Source organism: Myotis myotis, unplaced genomic scaffold (genome assembly GCF_014108235.1).
Source record: "Myotis myotis isolate mMyoMyo1 unplaced genomic scaffold, mMyoMyo1.p scaffold_m19_p_13, whole genome shotgun sequence".
NCBI lineage: Eukaryota > Metazoa > Chordata > Mammalia > Chiroptera > Vespertilionidae > Myotis > Myotis myotis.
Genome location: NW_023416317.1, coordinates 53,754,058 through 53,779,965, shown reverse-complemented (window position 1 = coordinate 53,779,965; position 25,908 = coordinate 53,754,058). Strand labels below are relative to the sequence as shown.

The 25,908-nt window shown below is 50.1% G+C and overlaps 1 protein-coding gene and 1 long non-coding RNA gene across 13 annotated transcripts in view; one reads left to right on the top strand and one right to left on the bottom strand.

Annotated features, from left to right (window-relative positions):
- Positions 1-6,659, bottom strand: part of CHL1 (cell adhesion molecule L1 like) — a 104,227-nt gene extending 97,568 nt beyond the window's left edge. For 6 of the 10 annotated variants that reach the window (XM_036333331.1, XM_036333336.1, XM_036333334.1 and 3 more), the window contains exon 1: positions 6,175-6,659. In XM_036333331.1, coding sequence (XP_036189224.1) covers positions 6,175-6,644 — 470 coding nt within the window. In that variant the 5' untranslated portion in view covers positions 6,645-6,659. Of the gene's footprint in view, positions 1-5,174; positions 5,527-6,174 lie in introns of those variants that run through there. The other 4 variants (XM_036333339.1, XM_036333338.1, XM_036333340.1 and 1 more) reach the window with 4 other exon arrangements.
- A 1,970-nt stretch (positions 6,660-8,629) lies between these two features.
- Positions 8,630-15,716, top strand: LOC118668395. Of its 3 annotated transcripts, XR_004971655.1 has the most exons (6): positions 8,630-10,213; positions 10,673-10,953; positions 11,067-11,255; positions 12,099-12,217; positions 13,095-13,310; positions 14,731-15,716. It is a non-coding gene; the product is annotated as an uncharacterized LOC118668395 (long non-coding RNA). The 3 variants fall into 3 exon arrangements; XR_004971656.1 differs by lacking the exon at positions 14,731-15,716 and having other exon boundaries at positions 8,633-10,213; positions 10,669-10,953; positions 13,095-13,314; XR_004971654.1 differs by lacking the exon at positions 14,731-15,716 and having other exon boundaries at positions 8,634-10,213; positions 13,095-13,314.
- The last annotated feature ends 10,192 nt before the right edge of the window (positions 15,717-25,908 follow it).

Genomic DNA, 25,908 nt, shown 5'->3' with positions numbered 1-25,908 from the left:
CTGAATAGTATCCCTCACTTCCTAGGAGAACTCAGTCTTAGAGGCCACCTGACCCAGCCAAGGCCACCCACACAGGATTTAGGGAACTCAGATGCAGCCCCGCAGCCCCATGGGCAGCCAGTGCACCTCCCGCACACCTGTGTCTCCCGCTGTGCAGACAGCACAAGGGTTTATGGGATGCGTAAAATGTGCCCGAAGGGTTTTACGACCTGAGGAGGGAATTGCAACGCGGGCACTAAAATTCACAGGCCGAGTCGGGGAAAGTGTAGATGGCGCGCAGTCCCTGGAGGCGGGAGGGGAGGCTGAGAAGACAGGCAGCCACGGCTTTGCTGGGCTCCTGCCCGGAGCCTCCCGGGGCAGCGAGAGGAACCCGGGCCCAAGAACAGCGGGCATCCCTACATCTGCCAGACTCAGTGCATTAGCGTCCCTGTCATCGTCCTCCGGCGACCTGTGGACGGAGGCCCATGCCTCCCTGAGCACCCGATGGTCACTCCAACCCGCAAACCATGATTCTTTTTTTTTTTTTTTTATTGCTTAAAGTATTACAAAGGGTATTACATATGTGTCCATTTTATCCCCCCGCCCTAGACAGTCCCCTAGCCTCCCCTATCCCCCAATGTCTTATGTCCACTGGTTATGCTTCTATGCATGCATACAAGTCCTTTAGTTGATCTCTTACCCCCCTACCTCCTGCCCCCCAACCCTCCCCGGCCTTCCTGCTGCAGTTTGACAATCTGTTTGAGGCAGCTCTGCCTCTGTATCTATTATTGTTCAAAAGTTTATAATGGTCTCTATTATCCATGAATGAGTGAGATCATGTGGTATTTTTCCTTCATTGACTGGCTTATTTCACTTAGCATAATGCTCTCCAGTTCCATCCATGACGTTGCAAATGGTAAGAGTTCCTTCCTTTTTAGAGCAGCATAGTATTCCATCGTGTAGATGTACCACAGTTTTCTAATCCATTCATCTACTGATGGGCACTTAGGCTGTTTCCAGATCTTAGCTATGGTGAATTGTGCTGCTATGAACATGGGGGTGCATATATCCTTTCTGATTGGTGTTTCTGGTTTCTTGGGATATATTCCTAGAAGTGGGATCACAGGGTCAAATGGGAGTTCCATTTTCAGTTTTTTAAGGAAACTCCATACTGTCTTCCATAGTGGCTGCACCAGTCTGCATTCCCACCAGCAGTGCACAAGTGTTCCTTTTTCTCCACATCCTTGCCAGCACTTGTCGTTTGTTGATTTGTTGATGATAGCCAGTCTGACAGGTGTGAGATGGTACCTCATTGTTGTTTTGATTTGCATCTCTCGGATGATTAGTGACTTTGAGCATGTTTTCATATGTCTCTTGGCTTTCTGAATGTCCTCTTTTGAAAGGTGTCTATTTAGGTCCTTTGCCCATTTTTTGATTGGATTGTTTATCTTCCTTTTGTTAAGTTGTATGAGTTCCCTATAAATTTTGGAGATTAGGCCCTTATCAGATATGACATTGGCAAATATGTTTTCCCACACAGTGGGTTTTCTCGTTGTTTTGTTGATGGTTTCTTTTGCTGTGCAGAAGCTTTTTATTTTGATGTAGTCCCATTTGTTCATTTTCTCTTTAGTTTCAAGTACCCTAGGAGCTGTATCAGTGAAGAAATTGCTTCGGCATATGTCTGAGATTTTGTTGCCTTTGGATTCTTCTAAAATTTTTATGCAAACCATGATTCTTGAAGACTTCCTCTCAGTTAAAATTCTCTTTCTGGCTCTTACTGAAAAAAATTGTGAATACACACACACACTCCTAATAATTTGACTTCCCAAGAGATAAACAAGTTGTAATATCTTGGTAGAGACAAATTCATATGAAAATGAAATAAACCTTTTTTTTTTACAGAAAGTAAATGCTAAAAAACTGAAAACAGTTGCATTTGTGTCATCTCAGCACAATGGGAAGGTAAGCAGGACCATTTTTTAGGCACAATACATAAAATCTCAATTAGTTATGGTCTATTTGTGCACTGACTAAAAAACATTCGTTAACAAAACAGAATTTTCTAGTTTACTGGATAAATATCCCAGAAGAAACTGCAGAATAATGCTAGGTTGCCAAGCAACCGCAGCCCGACTCCCCGTCTGTGCTCAGCCACCTCATTCATCAGGGCTCCTATCCCAGAGCCAGAGGATTCCAACCAATTTGCTTCTTGGGAAAATTATAGTGACTTTCGGTAACACAATAACACTTTTATTCTCAGAAGATAAACTTAGATGTTTTTTTGATCCGAGGGATGTGTTAATTCATTATTCTCCGCACGGTGCTAATGAGAAGGCTATAATTAACTAACTACTCTACTGCGACACACAAAAAATAAACTGCAGTAATTAGTAACGTTTAAGGCGTTAACCAGCCCCCAAAATTAGAAAATACAGACGCTTTCCTCCAAAAGGATGCAGAGAAAGGAGAGAGCACCACGTCTGATGAAATGGAGACCTGTTTCCATCCTTCCCCCCACCCCACCCCAAAGAGCGGTGAGAGGCATGTGATGGCCAACGTGAGAGATTCCACCTTAATAGCCGAGAAAATGGCTCCGTGCCAGTTCTCCTTGCAGGTAGGCATAAAGTGCTGGCGAATAATGGGATCTTTTCTTTGAAAGAATGCTTAGCACAGTGTTTTTCTAGGAATGCATAGGACTGGCGGGCTTTCCCTCATTAGCTGTGTTAACTTAGCATATTGTATGTAAATCACCATAACAATTGCATTCTCTTCGGACTGAATTAGTTAGGATGAAGCTGTAATCGAAATGTTCATAATTGAAAATGCAGTATTCTCGGTCTGAGTGTGAAAATAAAAACACAGGGAACACGGATGGGATCAGATAAGAGGGGGCATCGTTAAGGACAGCTCCCCCCCCGACCCCCGACACCCAGTGCAGAGATGGAGGGCTCCGAGCACACCTTGGCAGGCCAATCAGTCCCCCGTTTAGAACTGGCACCTCCAGAACTGTCACAGCTTTCCCCGGTCCCCTTTGTCTGTAGCCTAACTCAAGCTTTCCATGCGCATGGCTGCTCGGACATTTAGGGAAAACACAAAGCAGTGTGAGGCTAAATTTTTGTCTCTAAGCTATATTAGGCTCTATGGCACGGTGGCCATCATAAATCAAAGGCCAAAATAATTTCCAACAAGTGAAACAGCAAATGCCAACGCTCCCAGGAAACGCTATGTAAATGGCCGTGTGAATGTCAGGCCGGCTGTCACGCTAATTCCTCAAGGCACCTTTAATGATGACACAGGCACTGGGGGGAGGGGTGTTGTCACAGGCCGTCACCCTCGAAGGCAAACTCTACACTCTGAGCTGATGCTCACAGGGCCCCCTGACACCCGTCCTTCAAATCTGAGCCGTCAGCCCCCGTCTATGATTTAAGTTTCCTTCAGGAGATAAACACCAGTTAGGGTCTAAAATCAGCCTTGATCACTCCTCTGACTCAATTCTTCATCAGAACGAATGGGCCTCATTATTTCCACAAAGCAATTTTGGGCCCAACAACCTCCCACCTTCCTGGGTGGGGTCTGTTTTATAGTCTGTGGGGCTCTGCTAGCTTCAGATCGGGGACATGCCTATCTTTTCACAAGCGGTTTTTAAAAGAAAGGATGTAAAACCAGTTCACCGAATGTGTGAACACAGGTAAAGGGAACGTCAACTGCAACGCCAGCCCTGTCCGCCCGGCAATCCGTCCTTGGGGGTATAACGAGCACCTACAGACCCAGGAGGAAGCAGGCAACCTCCACAGCTTTGTAATTTCTTTTTCTTATTTTTAAAAAGGAAGGGAGAGTGATAGAAACAGCAATGATAAAAGAGAATCATAGGTTGGCTGCCTCCTGCACGCCTCCTACTGGGGATCGAACCCACAACCCGGGCACGTGCCCTGATGGGGAATCGAACCCTGACCTCCTGATTCATAGGTCCACACTCAACCACTGAGCCACACCGGCCGGGTTAGCCTTTTTCTGAAAGGAAAAAAATCCATCAATACAGGTGGATCAGGGAACAGTCCAGAAAACACATCCATCACCACAGCCTGGCACTTCCCCCGTGAAGTGGGCACAAACAGGCGGGGAAAGAGATTTCTAAGGACTGCCATCGCGTCCTCACACCTGCCAGACATGTCCAGACCCACTGGGTCACGGTATTCAGGAGCTTGTGAGGCGTGATCACACACGTGCTCTGCTATGACCGCAGCACGGAAGGCAAGCACACGGAGAGCTGGCTCACACACCAGACCCCAGATCCACGCTGCCACGGAGGCCACAGGTACAGGCCACAGGGGAGGTATCACAGAGAACGGAATTCAGACACACCCACTGCAACCTCCGCAGGTGGCCAAGGAAACACCAAGTCTCACACCCACAGCCTCCAGTCCACTTGGTTTCCTTGTCACTGCGTTTCCCCAAATCGCCGTCTAGCGTCTCTCTCCATCCATTGAGGGACAACCAACCTGGCCAGCAGTGGTCCGTGTATAGCTTCCCAGTGGCGGCAATCCAGAGCTTTGGGGGCTGGGCCCGCCTGGTAACAGTCATATCCCTGATACTCAAGGAGACTGGAAACCAGAGGCGTTTGGCATGGTAGGCAAGCGGGGAAAGGAGAAGGCACCACAGCTAAGTAAACCGAGGAATAGCTAACAGGAGCAGGAGCAGAGCCCGCCTCCGCAACCAACGCTCACTTTGGAGCGTCTATTATGCTCCACTGTCTACTTGGATGCCCTCATTCCAGTCCTGCAGCAGCCGGAAGGCAGGTGTGGACATGACCCCGGGGCTGGGAAGAGGAAACGGAGGCGCGGGGTCCTGAAGTCGCTCCAGCCACACCGCACCTGCCAGGTGGGGGCGCAGGAAGTGGGACCACGTGGGCGCGGAGGGACTCTGCCCGGCTCACCCAGGGGCTCACCCAGGGGCTCCCCGGTGCCCACCTCCAAGCGCCGCCAGCACCACTGGCCTCCACCCCGCGTCCTGGAGCTCGGACCGCGCAGCTCCTGCTCAGGCAGGTTCTGTGGGCCCCTCGGGGGCTCAGCAGGCAGAGCAGGTGGGGCTGAACCCGCCGGTCCCCGCCCGCCGGCCTGAGGAGCCACCGCACCCCTGCTCCACGCCCGGCCTTCCCCGCACGCCTTCCCCGCCTCCAGCGCGACCCCCGCGGTTACCTGGACCGCGTGCGTGGCCTCCGCGGCGTTCGCGGGCGTCCCGGCCCCGGACCGAGCGTGCACAGCGCAGGCGAGCGGGGCTGCGGGCGGCGGGCGGCGGGCGGCGGGGCGGCGGGGCGCAGTCTGCGGGGCAGGCGGGCAGGCGAGCCGGCCTCCCGCTCCCAGCCCCGCTCTCCGAATCAATCACTGCGCCCGCACCCGCCCCAGCTGCCCGCACTCAGGAAAAAGGTGGGGGCAGGAAAAGAGCGAGAAGAGAGAGAAAGGACAGGGGGAGGGGCACCCAGCGCAGGGGCGGCTCAACCCGCATCTCCAGCGCCCCAAGTCGGTCCCGGGAGCCATGGCAACCACCAGGCCTGCCCTCCGCCCCGCACCTCCAGCCCCGCCCCCTCCAGTTTCTCCCCCCACCACCACCTGCCCACAGGTCTCCCGCCTCAAGCTGGCAGGGCCTACGGAACCCCCAGGGGCCCTGGAAGGCAGACAGGGCGGTGGGGTACCGCGCCCCACTTCCCCAGAGGGTCAGCCCTGGAGCGGGGAGGCGAGGCCAGGACTGACTGCAAACCCAGCTGGACCTGCCCCCCCCCCGCCCCCGCCTCCCGCCACGGCTGTCCTGTCCTGGGGGGTCCGGAGTCCTCCCGGAGAGCAGGGGGCGAGGCGGGGGGGAAGCTGGAGGCACCCACGGGTCCTCCTGGTGGCCCCGCAGAGAAAGTGGGCGCCTAGGGATCAGGGACCCGCCGCCTCCCCACTCCCCTGGGACCCGGCTGTCTGAAGGCGGCCTCCACGCCCCCTCTCCCCCAGGGGCTCGGCTGGGAAGGGGGGGTCCCTCCCGGGGAATGGCTGCGGGGCCAGGACGGAACCTGGTCTCGCACCTCCGAGGCCACCATGGGACGCCCCCTCCCAGGAGTGACCCCGAGCCTCCGCGCATCCGCCCCCCCGAGTTGGCTTTTGGGCGACCCCGGGCGAGCCAGACACCTGCCCACCTTCCCGCCCGCCGAGGACACACCTGCGTCGCCGGTGGCCCCCGGTCCGCTGAGCACGTCCCCGGGTCCAGCGGGGAGCGGAGAGGACGCCCCCGAGTCCCAGCAGCGCCGCTGTGGCCGCGGGCGCGGGACCGGGACCGGCTTGGCTGCTCCGCTCCGCGCCTCCCGCGCCTGCCGCTCGCGCCTCCGCTCCGCCCGCGTCTGCGCCGCCTCCCTGCGCTCCCTCCCGTGGGACGGGGTGGTCACGGCTCGGGACGCGCGGGACTCTCCGCAGCGCAAACGTGGGCCCGGCCCGTCTGCGGCCAGAGGAGGCGGGGTCCCCGCCGCTGCTCCCGCAAAGGGGTGTCCGAGGCCGCCTCCTGCGCGGTGGCCGGCTCCGCGGCTTCCAGAGGCGCTGGCCAGGCCGGGTCCCTTCGCCGCGGGCAGGAGGGCGTGGTGGCCGCCCGGGAAGGGCGCTGAGCTCAGTCTCCCTCCCACTCCAGGCCGGCTCCATAGGCTGCCTAATTGTGACATATGCAAATTAACCTACCCCTGTTACCACTTTAAAAACTGTTTGTCCTGATACTTGCTGGTCTGTGATTTCACCATAGCGCTCCCTGATGTTTTTCTCACTTACTCTGCGTTAATTCGGGAATGTGGGGTAGAAGACAGCCCCTGGCACTCACCCCAGTAACAGAGGCCATTTCCCGGACTCCCCATGGCCGCCAGAAAATGTAAAGGTTACTTTCGGATTCCAAAATGATTTGGAGAAAGTGACAGTCTTTAGCAGAATACGGGATTTGCATATCTCTTTCATTTTTTTCTCACCATAATCAGATTTTCCAATTGTTCACACAATACCACTTAACAAAAATGCTGTTGCATTTACGTCTGCTTTGATGGGAAGAGAATCACTGATCTGCCAGGGGAGTGAGGTGGGCTCCGCTCTGGCCTTGTTCTCACCGGCATCAAACAATAAGGACATTCAGAGCCGTGGGCCACCCTCGGGGTGATGCCACCGTCCCCAGTGGCACAGGGTGGACTCAGAACTCCCCTTCAGAAGCCGCCAAATAAGACATTTTGAAAATGAGTGAATGGACTGGTGAATCTTACTAACTGCTGGCCCTGGATCCGGATTCTGCCGGTTTATGTGTGGGCACTGGTCCCGCTGCCTGCCTGCCTTGGCACTGCCAATGCAAGTGAGGGCAGGACTGGCCCTGAGTTTCAATTGCTACAGGAATCTCCCTGCCGGAGGCATCGTTATTCACGCGGCATGCTTTCTAAAGTAGAAACCAAGGCAGAATACTGAATAAATTCTCCAACAGGGGAAATACCGTGCCTGTAGGAAGGCATGTCCAAGGTCAAGGAGACGCAAAGCCAAGTTGGCTTTCCGGAGTGGGCCACCCTCTGGGTGTGCACCCACTCAGCAGAAGGCTCAGAGCCCCACCCGGGCCGGGCCAACAGGCCACTCCCGCACATGCAGCTTGTCTTTTCTCTGCGATTTGTTTGCTTCCCATTAGAATCATTGAAAAGTGAAGTATTTGCCCAATCGGCGTGGCTCAGGAGCTGGGCTTTGACCTATGAATCAGCAAGTCACAGTTTGATTCCTGGTCAGGGCACATGCGGGGGTTGCAGGAGGCAGCTAGTCCATGATTCTCTCTCATCATTAATGTTTCTATCTCTCTCCCTCTTCCCTTCCTCTCTGAAATCAATAAAAACATATTTATAAATAAATAAATATAAAAGACAAGTATTTATTGAGCACCTGCTACTTACCAGTCGTTGTTCAGGTGCTTAGTCCAGTGGAAAATTCAGTAGATAAGACCAGTTGCTTTTCTTTAAATCAAATATCCAAAATGTATTAGAGAATAGCAAGGCATGATACCTGCCGCGAGAAGATGGTCGGTTCTCAAATATGGGTTTTTCTTTGAAGGGGAACCACATAAGGCTGAGCATCTGACACTGCGTATAAATGAGGAACTAAGAGCCCAGGGCTTACCAGGGGCGGTCCTGAGGTCAGCATACACACAGCGCTCTCTGCCCCAGGCTGCGGGCCTTAACACAGGAGGGAGAGAGAGGGGGGAAAGGTAAGTGAGGAAAAAAGGAGGAGGGGGAGGAGGAAGGGAGGGAGACAAATCATTAGCCAAGGAAGGAGAACAGTATTTGAGAGAAAGATGGGAAGTACTTTAGCCACCGAAAGGATGTCATTTAAAGTAGGCATGGCCGACTTGGCTCAGTGGGTAGAGCGTCGGCCTGCAGACTGAGGGGTCCCGGGTTCGATTCTGGCCAAGGGCACATGCCTGGGGTGCTGGCTCGGTCCCCAGTGAGGGGTGTGCAGGAGGCAGCCGATCAAGGATTCTCTCTCATCATTGGTGTTTCTATCTCTCTATCCCTCTCCCTTCTTCTCTGACATCAATAAAGAAATATATATATTTTTTAAAAAAAATAAAGGCATGCCAAATGGAGGCAGGTGACGTCCATTTCCACCTCCAAGAAACACCTCCCAGCGTTATCTCCAAGGATAGGTTCAAATCTGTAATCATCAGGGGCAGCCAGCCAGAGGGGACGTGTGTGGACAGAGGCTTGGGCTGCTGAGCTGGAACCCTCCCTGGGCTCCCATCCTGTCCGACACTTTGTTCAGACCCAGCTGCTCTCCCGGGTGATCCTGGTCCATCAGGCACCACGCGCACGGGGGTGCTGGGGAGAGGCTGGACTCTCGGGCCTCACGTGGAATTGCGATTGCATTCGCTTTGAAAGGTGTGGATTTATCGCTCCCAACTGAGGACGGCTGTGTGCAATAAAACGACGCTATCCAACCACAAACGAGGGGGGGCGGGGGGCTGGTTCAGGAGCAGAAGCAGAAGGTGAGAGAGATAGGCCGGTCATCTGGAAAAAGAGAAGGTACTGGGGGCGGGGTCACATTCAGCCCTTCCTGCTGACCTACGGCCCACGCTGCCTGAACCAGGGCCTCGTGTCATTCCCAGAGCGAGGCCGAGGGAGGAGAGGAGCCGTTGGCAAAGCCCAGAGCTGGTGATCTGGCGTCTTTCCTAGAAAAACTGCTCAGCAGAAGAGCTGCAGCTTGGAAATGCCAGTCCTGTCTGGCAGGTCTGACACTCACAGCCCAGCTGGCTGCTGCACGGAGGAGGAGGGCAGCCTGCTCGGTCGGGGAACCCTGCCCACAGCCTCCAGGTACAAAGCCGCACCTTCAGCTCCCCTGTTAACAAAGCACAACAAGAACCTTCAGCTCCCCTGTTAACAAAGCAAAACAAGAACCTGCGCAGTGCAGAAAGGAACTCGCAGTAGATCCTCCTTGAACACGTCCTTTAACACAAGAACAGAAGGATACCGACTGCAACCAAAGGTCAACGCCTCCGGAAAAACAAGAAGGGAGACCTTGTCTTTTGTGCCGTGGATCGTTAATATGTGTGATCCAGCTTCGGGGCCATGGAACCAGACAACTTCGCCAGGTTTTAAATCTAGACAATGTAAGGGCCCCTTGTCAACATTATCCTCCCGGAGCCACATCGCGCTGTGTTCTCAGATCCCATGCTTTCAGCATTTGTGGATTCCTTCTGAGGCACAAGCCCACCTGTCTCAAGTGTATGCTTCCCAGGCTCGCCGGTGACCAGGTGCAGCCCCAAGGCTACAGGGACAGAGGAGAACTGCTGTAGGAAACGTCCAGGTCACCTCCTTAAAGGCATCGTAGATTCTTTCCCGTCTGGCAGCCCCATCCACAGTGAAGAAAGCCTCATGTTGAGGGGAGCAGAAGGCCCCCCTTGCCTGAGTCCCCAGGTGACTGCACCAGAGCCCGCATTTCACCATGAATGTCTCTGGATGGAATCTCTTCATTATAGCTGCTTCGTCATCCCCCTAATTAATTGTAATCACTGTCATCAGGACAATCTTAGAACAGCCAATGAAAATTAAAATGGAGGCCACAGTGGTGGTCTGTTGTCTTTTCCTTGGCCCGGCATTGATCCACATTCCTGCAGCTCAGCCCTAGAGAATAACACCTCTGGCGTGTGGCCCAGGAGGGGCACTTCCGATGCTCCCATCAACCTCTGGTCCAGGTGAATGGCACAGGTAAGCACAACCAGTATTTCCATCCCTGTCTGGGGTGATGGAGCTTTGAAAGGCATCAGACTCACAGGGAGGAGGGAGATGGGATCAGGCAGGTTAGGGTAAGGGCCTTGGGGAGGGAAGATGGTAGATAAGGAGGGAATGAGCCAGGTGGTCAGGATGTGAGCAAGACAGGCACAATGTACCAGTCAACCTAGAGCTGCCCTTCCCCCTGAACCCAAGAGCAGGAACTATAAGTGGGGAGAGGAGGGCAAAAGGAGACTGGCTGGTGCTTGTGTGACAGAGACCACGGAGGGCAAGAACAGGAAATATAAACCCCTAGACTAGTGAGCTTCTGCGGCTACTCATTTCGGGACCCCCCTTGCGTGCAGAGAGCTTTGTTACTTTCAATGTAATAAACTTTGCTTCCCTTTGCTTACCCCTCCCTTGCCCCTGAATTCATTCATCAACTTCTGGAGACAGTGAACCCAACAGCGCACACCCCTGTCTCAAAAGGAGCCAATGGGAGACCTGCTTTGGGACTTACACTCGAGCTATCGGAAAAAGTGAGGACACAGCAGGTGTGACGTGAGCAGGAGAAGCTGGCTGCGTCCAACACCCCTTAGGAAGAGCGTCCCTGAGAATAAAGCCACACGAGGGACGAGAAAAGGAGAGAGCAGACACTTACACTCTCATTTCTCATCAGCTGAGCGCCTATTGTTTATGAAAAGCTGAAACTGGAATACTTCTTGACCCTGGAAGAGGTGAGCAAAAATTGTTTTAACCTAAAACGGCTTGACTTGGTCGTCTGTTTCCTGTGATCAAAATCGTTCTTATTCACTACAGATTCCGTAGTAAGGTTATTCTCTTGTTATAGGTTGGTTAGTAAAGGAATGAGCAAGGCAAAAGGTCTTCTTTTTCATGAAATAACCCATCTAATTGTTGGTGACTCCCTGAGGTACTGTGTCCGGAGGGTCCCAACGCTGTGTGTGAGTTGGCAGAAGGTACGAAGGAGTCTTTTAATGACCCTGGCCACTGATATTATACAAGGAATGGCTCTCATGTGGTAGGTATTCACCACCCTTGTTTTAAGACATTCCTCGTTTAACGATGGCATAAACCTAGACAGGTGGGCAGGGGGGTTGTAAAATTATGGTATATTGGTAAATTCTTTGTGGGCACATTTTTATCAGTTTTAAAGAGAGCCATGGACCAATTAATCCTCTCCACGCAGTATTTAGCGGCCATAATTCATGCTTTCAATTGACTTTTTCCCCAGAAAAATAAACAAACTAATTAGCAGACAAGTATTTAAATCACAAATTGCTCACATGTGATACACTGTGTTAACACCACCCATGACTCAGTTACCGGCACTGCACTGGATTTGTCTTCTTTCAGAAAAACAATATTTCTTTTCATTTATTTAAAGTATATAAAGCTGTTCAAACCAAAAAAAAAAACAGAGCCTAGCTCTTGCTTTCAATAAAACTGACAAGTCCCCTAACTTAAGAGGAAATACACATTATCACAGGTACATAAAAATATTTTACATATGAAGATATGTTTCAATGCTTTGTATTTCCTGTATTTCCTGAACCACAGCATTTTCATAATGTGGATTTCACCCGGTGTGTTTATTGTTAGCACAACTACAGAAGCCCACAGAGGTTTTGCAGAAAGATGGTCCCAATTAGATAAACATGAGAATCCTCTTTCCAGATCCAAATCTGACAACATTATCTCCCGGGAAGAGATCATTAAATTATGATTTAGTCACAGGCTCTTCCCGGATTAGAATGCAGAGCACTTAACTATTTGCATCTGAAAACAAAGTGGAATAAAGATAGCCAATTTAAAACAAAACAAAAGAACTTAAAATGTGCCTAAATCTGACTGACTGGCTCAGGAGGAAGAATAAAGCAGCTCTCTGTATAAAGTGTCCTTTCTGCTACGTGTGCCCAAAGGAACATGGCCTGTGGTGGGAACAGCGAGGACGGACTCATTGATCAAAATCTTCCACACAAGGTAACGAACAACCATTCCTGTTCATCAAACATGTTTTCTTTGCTTTATTCCAACAAATAATACATTTTTTTTTTTGGGGGGGGGAGGTAGACAGGCTCGTTTTTGATTCTCAAAATGGCACTGATGGTTACTGGAGGACCAGACACAATGGTTATGAACCAAGAGGAGGTTTCTCTGTGGTATCTCATCCGCTCTCATGTCATATCGACTCTCTCATGCAGCAGCTGGGTATCGTGAACAACAGAAAGATGATATTTCTAACTTTTCATAATATCCCAGTAACCAGAGATGGTGAAAGCATAACGCATTTCTGTGAGTTCTCAAGACCGTGACAAGTGCTAGCCGTCCAGTTAAAAGGGGGTACAAGATGGGATAAATAGCATCTTTTATGTTCCAAAACCCTCTCCTTTACGAAGTCGAGGACACTATACCTTTGAACATTCATAAAATGCCACAAATATAATGTACATACAGGAGACACAATTTTCCATTATTGCTACTCAGGTAAATGCAAATGGAGTTTGTATAAACTGATACTATCTGGCAGCCTGGTACCCGCCCCATTTAACTGGCCCACCCATTACAAACATTTAGCTATAGCGCACATCTAAAATGCTCACCAAGACATCGAACGAAGCACCATGGTAAGCCTGTGAAGAATGTAAAATGCTACTGAAGTATGTGCATTTGGATAGTAAGTGAATGTAGTTATGGGGATGGATTACACACCTCACTGACTGATTCTCACGGAAATGACCTAAATTCTAAGTGCTGGCGCCAGGCTTGGAAGGTGTCCCTGGCAGTAAACTTCCCGGAAAGTTGGTGAGCACTGCCAGGCATATGCTCACACTGACGAATCACACACATCCATCCCCAGGGCCAGGAGAAAGGCACTGCCATGCCAACCTTCACGCCCTCCGCAAGAATCCGCTCAGGCCATAACTTGACTCCGAGGACCGAGCAAACCACAGCGACGGGGACGCTCCCAAAGGCCGTGTTTACCGAAGGGCCAGAAGAGGTTTCCCATAAACCGCCGTCCGGGCCCCACTCTTTTGTCCTGTTTTATACTTTTACCGCAATAAACTCCTGTCCAGTAAGTTATGGGGTTTTCTCACCACCGCGTGACCTCCGATGTCAGGTGAAACTGTCCCTTGTCAGGGGAAATGGATGTGGCCCCGATGGGACTGGGGTTTTGTTCCGATCCTTTGGCAAATGGATCTGTTTCCTTGGGAACCGGTCCTGGGGCCTTCTTGCCAAGAGCATCCCTGTCGTCCTGTCCACTCTGGGCAGTAGGTCTGATGCTGTCTGTCTGAGGAAGACAGGCGACTGGTTTCCCATCAGGAAAAGGACACAGGAAGTGTTGTTAAACGGGGCGGGGACAGGCATATTCAAGTCAGAAATGTGCCCACTCGCCCGGCCAGCATGGCTCAGTGGTTGAGCATCAACCTATAAACCAGGAGGTCATGATTCAATTCCTAGTCAGGGCACATGCCCGGGTTGTGGGCTTAAGCCCCAGTGTGGGGTGTGCAGGAGGACGTCGATCAATGATTCCTCTCATCATTGATTTTTTTTCTCTCTCCCTCTCCCTTCCTCTCTGAATTCAACAACAATCTTTATATATAAAAGCCTAAGTGACCGTCTGACCGACCGACCGACTGACCGACTGTCTGACCGGTAGCTATGACGCGCAATGACCACCAGGGGGCAGACACTCAATGCAGGAGCTGCAGAACTGCGGTGAACTGCCCTCTTGCAATCTGGGACCCCACTCACTCCTCAGATACCCTTCGAGCCACAGCACTGCCCCAGGTGCAGCCAGCCAGGAGGGACCACGGAATGTTGGCTCCAGGGCATGTCCTGCCTGTCTTGCCCAGTCCCACCAGCCACCTTCTAATTAATTTCCTTTCAGTGTGCACGAATCTGTGCACCAGGTCACTAGTATATTATTAAAAATAAAAAAGAAAGAAAGAAACGTGCACAGCAAGGTCAGAGACATAACAAGCCAAAAACCTGAGCAAACACTTCCCTGAATAAACAGAGGTAATGGGGAGAGAAAAAGAAAAAAAGACAAATTCCATAATGCAAACTAAAAATGCTTTCCCCACAAAATGGATATTTATACCCTTACTTCACATTTCTTGAGAAATGAATATTCCTATCAGTAAAACACGTGGTATGTCAGGCACAGCACGGTAACGTGGGCTTAACACTAAGACCATGAAGACTTTAAAAGGGAAGTAGAAAAAGATGCCACGTACGCAGCTGACGACGGGAGGCATTTTGTGGCCCTCACACTGTGTACGTATTTCTCAGCCGCAAGAGAAGGCTCAGGCTCGGGAAATGGCATTGATACCGTTTTTCCTGTGAACTGTCTTCAGATACGGAGTAGCCTGGGGTGCGTCTGGATCACCATCCAATCCACACACATACACACTGTACAGGCACGTCTCGTAGATCGGGAATAACCCACTTTCTCACATTTGGAATAAATGGAACTTGAGTCTGTTTTACAGTGTCCCCTGTGGTTATAGCACCGGGGACGCAGCAAAGACCACCCTGGACACCTAAGGAAGCACCGGCTCCTCCCACACCCCCACCTGGAGAGACCCCTCCAGGGCCTCCCCAAGTCAGAGCCCTGCCCAGGGAGCCCTGCACAGTCTCAGGATGGCATCCGGGGCCTGTTCGACCCTGTGAGGCTCTGACCACACGGTCACCTGCAGGCCCCTCTGGAGGAAGAAGAGGAACATCCTGCTGTGAGCTGGAGAGCAAGGTGGGATCCCCACCCTCCACAGCCCACACCAAGGCTCCAAAGACCCAGGGGCTTCCTGTGGCAGGTACAACCCCGCCAGGTCAACTGCACCTGCTGCAGCCGATGTGCCTCCCCAGCCATATGGTCCCATTCTTTCGAACAGCCTTCTCATTAAGGCCCCCGGTGACTACCGCCAGGTTACCCAGAGAGGTAAACTATTTTCAGTAGCTCCTCTGGCCTTTATACAGACAGTCCTCGGTTACGTCGGACTTGATGTACGTCGTTTCGTGGTTACATCGCCATCTCCCATTTATTTATAATAATAATAAAAAAAAAGTTCCACCATTTTGACGTATGTACATATTGCTTTATGTTTTTTATTATTTACTTACCACAGGTAAAGGCCAGGAATTGTTACCTTTCTTTTAATTTTTTTTTGCTGTTTCACTTTGTTACTGCTGTGTACGTGCTCCAGGTGAGTGACGTAGTGCTTATGTGGGTGGGTCCGGCTTACGGAGAAAATCGCGTTACGCTGTGCCGTAGGAACGGATCTCCGACGTAACTCGAGGACCTACTGTAATCAAAACAATAAACCACCCAAGGAGAGCCGAACAAGCTTCTCTGATGAAGAAGGAAATGTCATAAAGGCAAGAGATAAACAGAAAAGTGCGATTCCATGAACATCACAGCAGAAAAGTGTCAGGGAAATGGAATTTGGCAATATTATATAAATAAAAGACTTTGGATTAACAAATCGCTGACTTTGGTGATATTTTGGTAGGATTCTGTTTCTATAAATTGTATTGCATTAAGGATGGGATTATTAAGATATTAATAAACTCTTACCAAGCTTTTACCAGGTGCCAGGCACTGATCTGTATCTAGATCAACTCAATAAGTGCACACAAAACAAACCACCCTCATCTGATGTCATGATACGGCAACATAAAGGATGAAGCAACGGCCTGGGGGAGGCAGAGTGGGGGCCTGAGTCCCAGGCAGCGAGAGAGGGTCCGGGGACCACCGCTGGGTCTGACTGACTCACACATGCTTTTTTGCACAATCTGGCAGATCTGACAAATGTACAGAAAAGCCAGCAGATTCCCAAGAAGGCACTGCTGGTACAAAGGAGACAGGTGAGTGTGGAAGGACCACGAGGAGACGACAGCTGAAAATACGGTGAATACAAGACGCCTCGGGATTTAAGGAGCAGGGCTTCTGTTTTTATGGGCAAGAAGGAACCACCCTTCCTCGAAGACAAGTCAAGGTCAGAGGGGCTGACCATAGCATCCTCTCGCCGTATCCCACCTCTGTCTTCGCTTCCTGCTTCCTCTTTACTTCCCTCACCAGCTCCAGCAGGTACCTGTGGTTCCAAGGCCGGTTTTCCCAAAGTACTTTGTTCTTACTGAGTGACAGGGGATAGTCCATGGGGCACCCAGGTTAGTCAGAGCACAGCACCGCCATATTTAAAAATACATATATCTTTATTGATTTCAAAGAGGAAGGGAGAGAGAGGGGGATAGAAACATCAATGATGAGAGAGAATCACTAAATATCTGCTTCTTGCACGCCCCACACTGGGGATGGAGCCCACAACCCAGGCATGTGCCCTGACTGGGAATTGAACCGTGACCTCCTGGTTCATAGGTTGACACTCAACCATTGAGCCACACTGGCCAGGCAGCACTGCCATATTTTGGTGGTCCTCCTGGCGGTCATGCAGGCTCATTGCCTGTGCACGAGTATCTGAGCACAAGACTGACATTCTTGCAAAATGACAAATTCCCTAATAGGCCGGAGGAAGAGCTGCCAAACCAGGGCCTGTAGGCTGAGGCTGGCCTGCCAGCAGTTTTGTAAATAAAGATTTATTGGAACGTTGTCATGTTCATTTGTTTCCGTATTTTCGATGCGTGCTTTTGTGGACCACTCCGTAGCTGAGTAGTTTCCACAGAGACCATCTGAACCCCCCAACACCTAAACTATTTACTACCTGGCCCTTTACAGAAAAAGTTTCTCAACCCCTGTCTTGCTTGACCTTTGGGATTGCCAGCAAATATTTACATTGTGAAGAGAAAACTCTCCAAATCCAGATGGTCTCTGAAGATGCTTGATAGAAACATGGCCCGTAACAACTTAGCTACTCATGCCTCCCTCTCCATTGCATGTAACTCTGCCAACTAAACGCCTGGGGGATCACGAGGCAGAGGCTACAGCAGTGATGGCGAACCTTTTGAGCTCGGCGTGTCAGCATTTTGAAAAACCCTAACTTAACTCTGGTGCCGTGTCACATGTAGACATTTTTTGATATTTGCAACCATAGTAAAACAAAGACTTATATTTTTGATATTTATTTTATATATTTAAATGCCATTTAACAAAGAAAAATCAACCAAAAACATGGGTTTGCGTGTCACCTCTGACACGCGTGTCATAGGTTCGCCATCGCTGGGCTTCAGTGTGGGTTTCCAGGCACACCGCTGAGCGAGATGTCCCAGGATGCCTTGCACCTGGGTGGAATTGGGCGACTGAATTCCGGCCATAGGAAGGTTGGAAGAAGAAACACCTGCCCCTTCTAGGGAGAGCCATTCTGTTCTCTCTCTCCGTCCCTGTGGCTTGGAGCCCAAGTGTGGAGGGCAGGGCTCCGAGAGGAAAGAGTCCGCTCTCTGGATTAGCCCTCACAGAGGAGATACCCAGCCTGGAGGACTGACCGTGGGCGATTCTTGGGGCCTTTATGGGCTGGCTTGTGTCCCTTCTGGAAGCATATGTGGAACACGTAACCCCAGGCCTTGGAATGTGACTGCATTTGGAGACAGGACATCAGTCAGGAGTCAGTAAGTTTAAGGGAGGCCGCGTGTGTGGGCCCCATCCAGTCTGACCGGTGTCCTCAGGGGAGGAGGAGACTCGGACACGCAGACACCAGGGAAGGGCACAGAAGAGAGACCACACTGGCCAGGGTGCTCCTCGCCATTCTCCTCCTCTTGTTTCAGAGGTCAGACCTTTATGGTTTCAAAAAAATGTTGGTTTTTTTTAGAGTGGATAGATGAAATACAGTACTTATAAGTATAGCCACCCATTATATTATATATACATACACACACACACACATTACGTAACTCAAACATGTCTACTTGATAATGTATATCAACAAATTAGAACTTTAACATTGCTGAAACACAACCAATGAATTATTTAAAAATTATGACGATTCATTTTAATGCCACGACTTCAACCACATCTGCACCAAGTAAACTGAATAACTGAGTAGTCATCACAATAATCCAGAGCAAAACAATTTTAGGACAAACTACGGAAGCAATTTTTCCTTCTGGATCATCCTGTTCATTGTTTTACCCTGAACTTCACTGCACCATGTGGAAACAGCATTATTTCCAAATCAATATGACTATTAAGTCTGGGTCATTAATTAACAGTCTATTTTCTGAGTTCAGAGGAAATTACACAGGAGGCTATGGCCATAAGGGGTTGGCTCTGTCCAAAGACTAATCTTACGATCAATACAGTAACAATCAAAATTCAAAATGGTTTTCCAAATTGGTTTAGTCAAAACAATGGAACCGTATCTGTATAAAATTACAGCTTAACTCTCACTTTTTCCAGGGTGTTCTCAAAAGCTAGCAAGAGGAGCCCAGTGGTTGAGCGTCAACTTATGGACCGGGTTATGGTTTGATTCCCGGTCAGGGCACATGCCCAGGTTGCCGGCTTGATCCCCAGTGGGGGCCATGCAGGAGAGAGCCGTTCCACGATTCTCTCCCATCATTGATGTTTCTATCTCTCTCTCCCTCTCCCTTCCTCTCTGGGATCAATAGCAATATATTAAAGGAGAAAGAAAGCAAGCTAGCAAAAGGTGAAGACTCATCCATGGACCTTCTCTCCCCGGAGGACCCTGGGCAGTCCATAGAAGGGACATTCATCTTGGGGACTATGGAGGGGGTCTTATGTTTCCAGGGAGCTCTCCTAGTGTGTTTGGTGGGAGGCAAAGGGATGAACTTCAGCTTGAACTGTGGGGGAGACGATGGAGAGTGATTAGGGCTGTGTGTGTGGATGAGGTTAGCAGCCTGGACCATGACCTCCTGAGAAAATGAGACGGAGCGTGCCATGGATTTCTTGTAATCTAATGAAGAGAAGACGGTGAGTGATGGCTCTGAATCAGCGTCCTCCTCCTCTCCTGCCCTGGCTGTGGCTGCCACAGTGCCCCTGGGTTCCCACCAATGCAGAGCTGAGCCCCAAGGGCCGGTCCTTCTCTGCCGGGGGCACACAAAAAGGACAGATTTAAACCTGCCCAGGGCAAACAAAGAAAGACGTCGCCTCCAACTGCCCATGTGTACTTCAGTTTGTATTGCAAGGTCATCTGAAGGCTGGACAATGGACGCATGGAACACACCTACTTCCCTCACAAAATTAAACTATTTACTCTGGACTCATGACTCATCAGCTACAGAACCACAAACACAGGAGGAAGAGGCTGGTGTGGTGAGGACCCCGTCACGGCTTTGCCGTGAGCACCGAGTCCTCGCACGCTAGTTCCTCCTACGCTGAATAATGGAAGGAAAGGGGCAGGTTTCTTTTCTCCTTGTTCCTTAAAGAACAACAACAGCCTGTTGTCCTGCATTCTCCTCTGTGAAACAAGGAAAAAGTCAAGATAAAAAAGAATAAATACCTGAAACCCTTCTCAGGAACCTGTGGCGGTTTCCGGACCTGTGGCTAACACAGCCCCTTGTCCACAGGCTCACTTGTCTTGTGAGATTTCTCTGGAGGAAGTCTGGTGAGGACCTCAGACAGATGTAGCATGTTTGCAGGTGTAAGTTGGGGCGGGGGCTTGCTGTTCTCACCCACGTTGTAAGATAACCTCACATCAGGAAGTGAATTCAACTTTCAGAATCATCCCAAGGCCTCATCTGCAGAACCCTCACAGCTGGCTACATGCCCTGGAGGTCATACGAGAGCACTGGAGGTCATATGTGAGCACCGGAGGTCATATGAGAGCACCGGAGGTCATATGTGAGCACCGGAGGTCATATGAGAGCACCGGAGGTCATATGAGAGCACCGGAGGTCATATGCAAGCACTAAAGGTCTTCTGAGAGCACTGAATGTCATATGAGAGCACTGGAGGTCATACGAGAGCACTGGAGGTCATATGCAAGCACTGGAGGTTATATGCAAGCACCGGAGGTCATATGTGAGCACTGGAGGTCATATGAGAGCACCGGAGGTCATACGAGAGCACTGGAGGTCATATGAGAGCACTGGAGGTCATATGAGAGCACTGGAGGTCATATGAGAGCACTGGAGGTCATACGAGAGCACTGGAGGTCATATGCAAGCACTGGAGGTCATATGAGAGCACTGGAGGTCATATGCAAGCACTGGAGGTCATATGAGAGCACTGGAGGTCATATGAGAGCACTGGAGGTCATACGAGAGCACTGGAGGTCATACGAGAGCACTGGAGGTCATATGCAAGCACCGGAGGTCATACGAGAGCACTGGAGGTCATATGCAAGCACTAAAGGTCTTCTGAGAGCACTGAAGGTCATATGAGAGCACTGGAGGTCATATGCAAGCACTAAAGGTCTTCTGAGAGCACTGAAGGTCATATGAGAGCACTGGAGGTCATATGCAAGCACCGGAGGTCATATGAGAGCACTGGAGGTCATATGCAAGCACTAAAGGTCTTCTGAGAGCACTGGCGGTTTTTGGTACAGTAGGGTGGTCATTTCAGGGTTGAGCTGACATTCGTGGGCTCCATCAGACACCTGTGCAGAGATGACCTCCGCCTGCAGTTCGACGCCTCCTGGCCCGACACATGGTAAATTCTATAGCTTTGCAAAGTGGACATGCCAACGGCAGCTGTGACTACAGATCAGGGAGGTAGCTGGGCGGGTCCAGAGGAGGTGGAAATACTATGAAATCCGTGAACTAAGTCTGACCCTGATAAGTTCAATCATCAATTTCAGGGGTGCATTTAAGAGGCACAATTTCATAGTACCCCTTGAAAAAACAACCCCAATGCCTGGTATTGCCTGTGATTCCTCATTGTTATTATTATAATGCAGTGCCAGTCACCACAAGCACCGCCATTTCTGGAGTTCTCACCATCACTGCGTCATGGACTTGCCCCCAGCCCCAAACCCCCGTGGTGATGAGAGGGATGCATCTGCTTCGCTCAGCCCTGCAGACACCCTGGCGCACAGCTCGAGTTTACAAATATTTGTAAAATAAGAGTTCCTTAGTTGAGATAAATATTTATTTTAAATCCACGTAAATTCTGGTGGGTTATTTATAAGGCATGATAAACACTCAAGAACATAAAATATGAATTTTAAAAAGAGAAGATATCCTACATGAGCTTAAAACACTTGGGGGAGAAGGAGAAATGGGGAGGTATATTTAATGGGGACAGAGTTTCAGTTTTATAACATGAAATCTTCCCAGAGATCAGAGACACAACAATGCGAATTTATTTAACATCAGTGCACAGGCCTCATGCACATGCGCGCACGTGCAGACACACATACACAGCTATGCTTTTGTTGTATGTGCTGGTGACCAGTTCCCGTGCTCCGTGATTTAGGGCCTGGAGGAAGGCCCTGTCTTCCTGGCACTACGACCTGTAAGGCCTCCTGCTCTTGACTTTACCGGTGAGAAAACAAACCTTTAAGAAAAGGGCATCGCCCAGCCAGCATGGCTCAGTGGTTGAGCACTGACCTATGAACCAAGAGGTCACGGTTTGATTCCTGGTCAGGGCACATGCCCGGGTTGTGGGCTTGATCCCTACTGTGGGGTGTGCAGGAGGCAGCCGATCAATGATTCTCAGTATGGATGTTTCTATCGCTCCCTCTCCCTTCCTCTCTGAAAGCAATAAAAATATATATTTTTGAAAAGAAAAAGAAAAGGGCACGTACAGGCTAGGTGTGAGCATGGTTGGGGCTTCCCATCCGCTTGCTCGATACCAGCTCCCCATCGGACAGACGGACAGACGCTGGATAAATACTCCTCAGACACAGCTGAAGGATGGGAAGGGAGTGTCATTAGCGACTCGGGTCACTTCACCTCCCTTGTAAATGATTACTGTTCTAAACTGAGCCCTGATGTGGAGCCGCCACATCGGGGAATGAAAAGCTAATTTTTACGGGGGAAAGGCGGCTTATTAGCTCCTGCCTCCGGGGGTTGTCCGCAGGACACGGGCAGCGTGTTAAACCTGGTGAGCTAGTCCCAGAGACGGCCTTAATCGGGGCCTGCATCTTCTCACTGTTTTCAATCACACGCCTTAATATATGGTTTCCCTGCACCTCGGGTCAGATAATAAAGAAAATTCATTATACGGCAGCTCAGTGGCTCCTCCGCACACCTCTGCCAGGGAATTTTAATAATCAAAGAAGTTGCTGATGTGGGACTGTGATAAATTGCGTGGCTACAGGGTAATATAAACCTCAACGGGCGTGATGAGCACTCCAGCTCCCAAGGAAACGCCAACACTGAGAACTGTCTAAAAGGAGACGGTCGTGGGCAAATATTTTACATGAGATGCAACGTAGCTTCTTCAGGGGGAAAACGCTCAAAGGAGGACCTTTCGGGAAAGGGAGGCGGCCGCGAAGGCCCCCCGGCACCCGTGCATGCTGCGGGAACAGCTTTGGAACAATGAGTTTTAAAAATTCATTTTCCAATTTCCAATTATCAAAGTTAAGAATAATTGGTTTTCAAAATTCCTTTTGCATGCTCCTTTTCATGACTGATAATGAAGGTCTTTAACAGTGAAATCCCAGGGGCTCAAGGTCATTTACACGCGAGGCACTTGCTTTCTTAGCGTTCCTCACGCTTCGATGTTAAACTGTCACACACTCACAGGGGCCGCTGGCTTGCTTCTGTGCACAGACACAGGACAGCAAAATGCCGACATCCCACACGAATGTGGCAGCAGCCACACGCTGGCGTGTGGAAGCGCAGTGGATGCCTCCTTGATCTGGGGGTGTCCATTTCAGAGCGCGATTCATTTGTGCCGCCACCTCATTAATGCACCCCCCGCATTTGATTTTCCTGAGGGTGTTCTCCTACCTCCTGGATTTAATTTCTTTTTAATTTTTTCATACATACCTATAATTTTCTCCTTTTAAGACTTAGTAAGGAGTGTGTGCTTATCATAATCTTTCAACACATAATGCTTGGCTATTATTTAATTCTCAATTGTCTAACTTTATTTCCTCTTGATTGAATTATTTAAGCTGTATAACTTCTGCTTTGGAGACTATGAAATTTTTATTTTTGACCTAGTACTATAAGAGCATATTTTGTTAATAGTTCATGTATTTAAAAATATGTCTCTAAGGGCCAGCCGACAGCCGATCAATGATTCTCTCTCATCATTGGTGTTTCTCCCTCTCTCTCTCTCCCTCTCCCTTCCTCTCTGAAATCAATAAAAATATTCTTAAAATTAATAGTTTATTTTAAAGAAATATGTCTCTGTAGAGTTTAAAAATTGAGATATTCTTATTCATTCTGTGAAGCTTATTAATCATATTATTCATATTCACTTTCTCAACTCATTTATATGGTCAACTTGATGGTCAATTGTTAAAAGGGAAATGACTTCCATTACGATTGGGTCTTTAATTTCTATTAGATTTGCCGATAGTATTTCACCTTTGGATGTTCCTTAAGATACCACATTGCAGATGGGATACAAAGGAGGAAAATCTTGGAAACACCCGTCTCCTCTGCTGGATGCTTTTGGTTGGAGGTGGCAGGTCCCACCCACACAGAAGGCGGCCACACAGGGCGTGGACCCCGGAGGAAGGGACCGTGGAGCCCAGCCTGGGCTTTCTCCACCAGGCAGAAGCGAGAGGGGGTGCGTGGCTTCCTTATGGGGTATTTTAAAAGAAGCAGAACTATTCCAGGAAGAAGGGGCTACCCTCTGAGGAACTGCCCCTGGCCAGCTGGGTGGTCGAGATATCAGAGATGTTAAAGGTGGCTGAGGGCCATTCCCGGCAGCCCGGCTACCTTCCCCACGCGCTGTGGCCTCTCCAGAACACTGCCCACACAGCTGCACCCCGACTTTTCTTGAGTCACATCCCAGCCATTTGCTTTGGAGACCAACACCTTCCGAAGACACGAGCATCAGGAAGAGGGAGGAAGGCTGAACAGGCCCGTGTCCGCCCTCCGCTGTCCCCAATCACCTGTGGAACATATTCTCCTAAGACCCACGCCTTTTCCTGTCATGTCTTTAAGAAATGCAGGAATTGCCGAAACCGGTTTGGCTCAGTGGATAGAGCATCGGCCTGCAGACTGAGAGGTCCCAGGTTCGATTCCGGTCAAGGGCATGTGCCTGGGTTGCGGGCGTATCCCCAGTGGGAGATGTGCAGGAGGCAGCTGATCGATGTTTCTCTCTCATCGATGTTTCTGGCTCTCTATCTCTCTCCTTTCCTCTCTGTAAAAAATCAATAAAATATATTTAAAAAAAAAAAAAGAAAGAAAGAAATGCAGGAATTAACCTTACAGAGACGCAGGCACATGGTCTAAAGAAAGAAAATGATTCTACTGACAGAGAGGTCTAAACAGAGTCCTGACTGAGGAGTGTAGCAGTTGTACGTCCCAGCCCGAGTACAGAAAACAGCAGATGAGCTCATGAAATATTTGTCTGATGCATAACGCACGTTGCTTGAAGTCAAGATCAAGACTGGGGCGGGCTCTACCCTTTCCGATAATTACCTGCTGTGACCCGGGGCAGGTGACTTGAGATTGCCACATGCCTCTGTTTCAGCATCAGGGAGGGAAGGAGAGGGAGGGGAGCGATAGCACTGCTCCTCAAACAAGAGCCGGTTCAGGATTAAGTGGATTTACTCCTGTCAGTCTGGGACGTGGCACGTCCTCGGAGCTTAAAACCTGTGAGCTGTTTTCATAATCCTATTGACTCAACATGGATGAAGAAGAGAGGGGAAAGACGGCTCTGGAAATGGAAGTTTTTTTAAACGAAGGGTTCTTGCTGGTAAGTCTGTAAACAGCCACTGAGCTCAGCCTCCACACCCTGCTACCCCCGCCCTTGGGTAGGCCACGGGCACATAGGGCAGGGGCCGGTCCTGTTTGCTGCGGCTCCACCACAGAGCTCTTGTTATTCTTTTATTAAAAATATGTTTTTATTGATACCTGGAGAGGGAGGGAGAGAGAAGGAGAGAGAGAGAGAAACATCAATGATAGGAGAGAATATGGACCGGCTGCCTCCTGCACGCCCCCTATTGGGGCTCAAGCCCACAACCCGGGCATATGCCCTAACTAGGAATCGAATCGGCTCTCTCTTGGTTCATGGGCTGATGCTCAACCACTGAGCCAGGCCAACCAACCAGGCCTTTTGTTATTCTAAATGAGAACCCCCAGAGATTGACATGCTGGAAAAGAAGTGGTTTTGCTCATTTTCATAACAGCAGGGTAATGAAGCCCTTGCTTTCCAGCTGAATTAATAAACTGTCCCCATTTTGATCCAAAAGCAGTAATAGCTTTTGGTAAATACCCGCCTGCCAATATCAGTCCAGCATTTCACACGAACTGCAATCATTTGGCTGTAAGAGGCCCAGGAGCCCTCCCCCCATCCTGGTCTTCCCAGGAGCCTGTGCGAGGAAACCAGCTCCAGAAGAACAGGGGGATTTGGAAGCGCCGATGCGGACATATCAAAGGCGTCTCCCAAAAGTCCTCGCTGACATTCCCAGGCTGAGCACAGGCACTGAGCAACGCTAACGAACTCCTGAGCAGAAAACAGATCCCTTCCCTCCCTGTCTGTCTGTGGGGATTGAAAGAAGAAAAACTTACACTGATGCAGTTTCCGAACGAACCCGAAGCTGAAACGGTGCCGCCTGCCAGAGCGCCCTCACCCAGAAGGCTTTCCCTTTAACCCGTGAAGCCACAGCCAGGGCCATGAGGGTGACAGACATGGG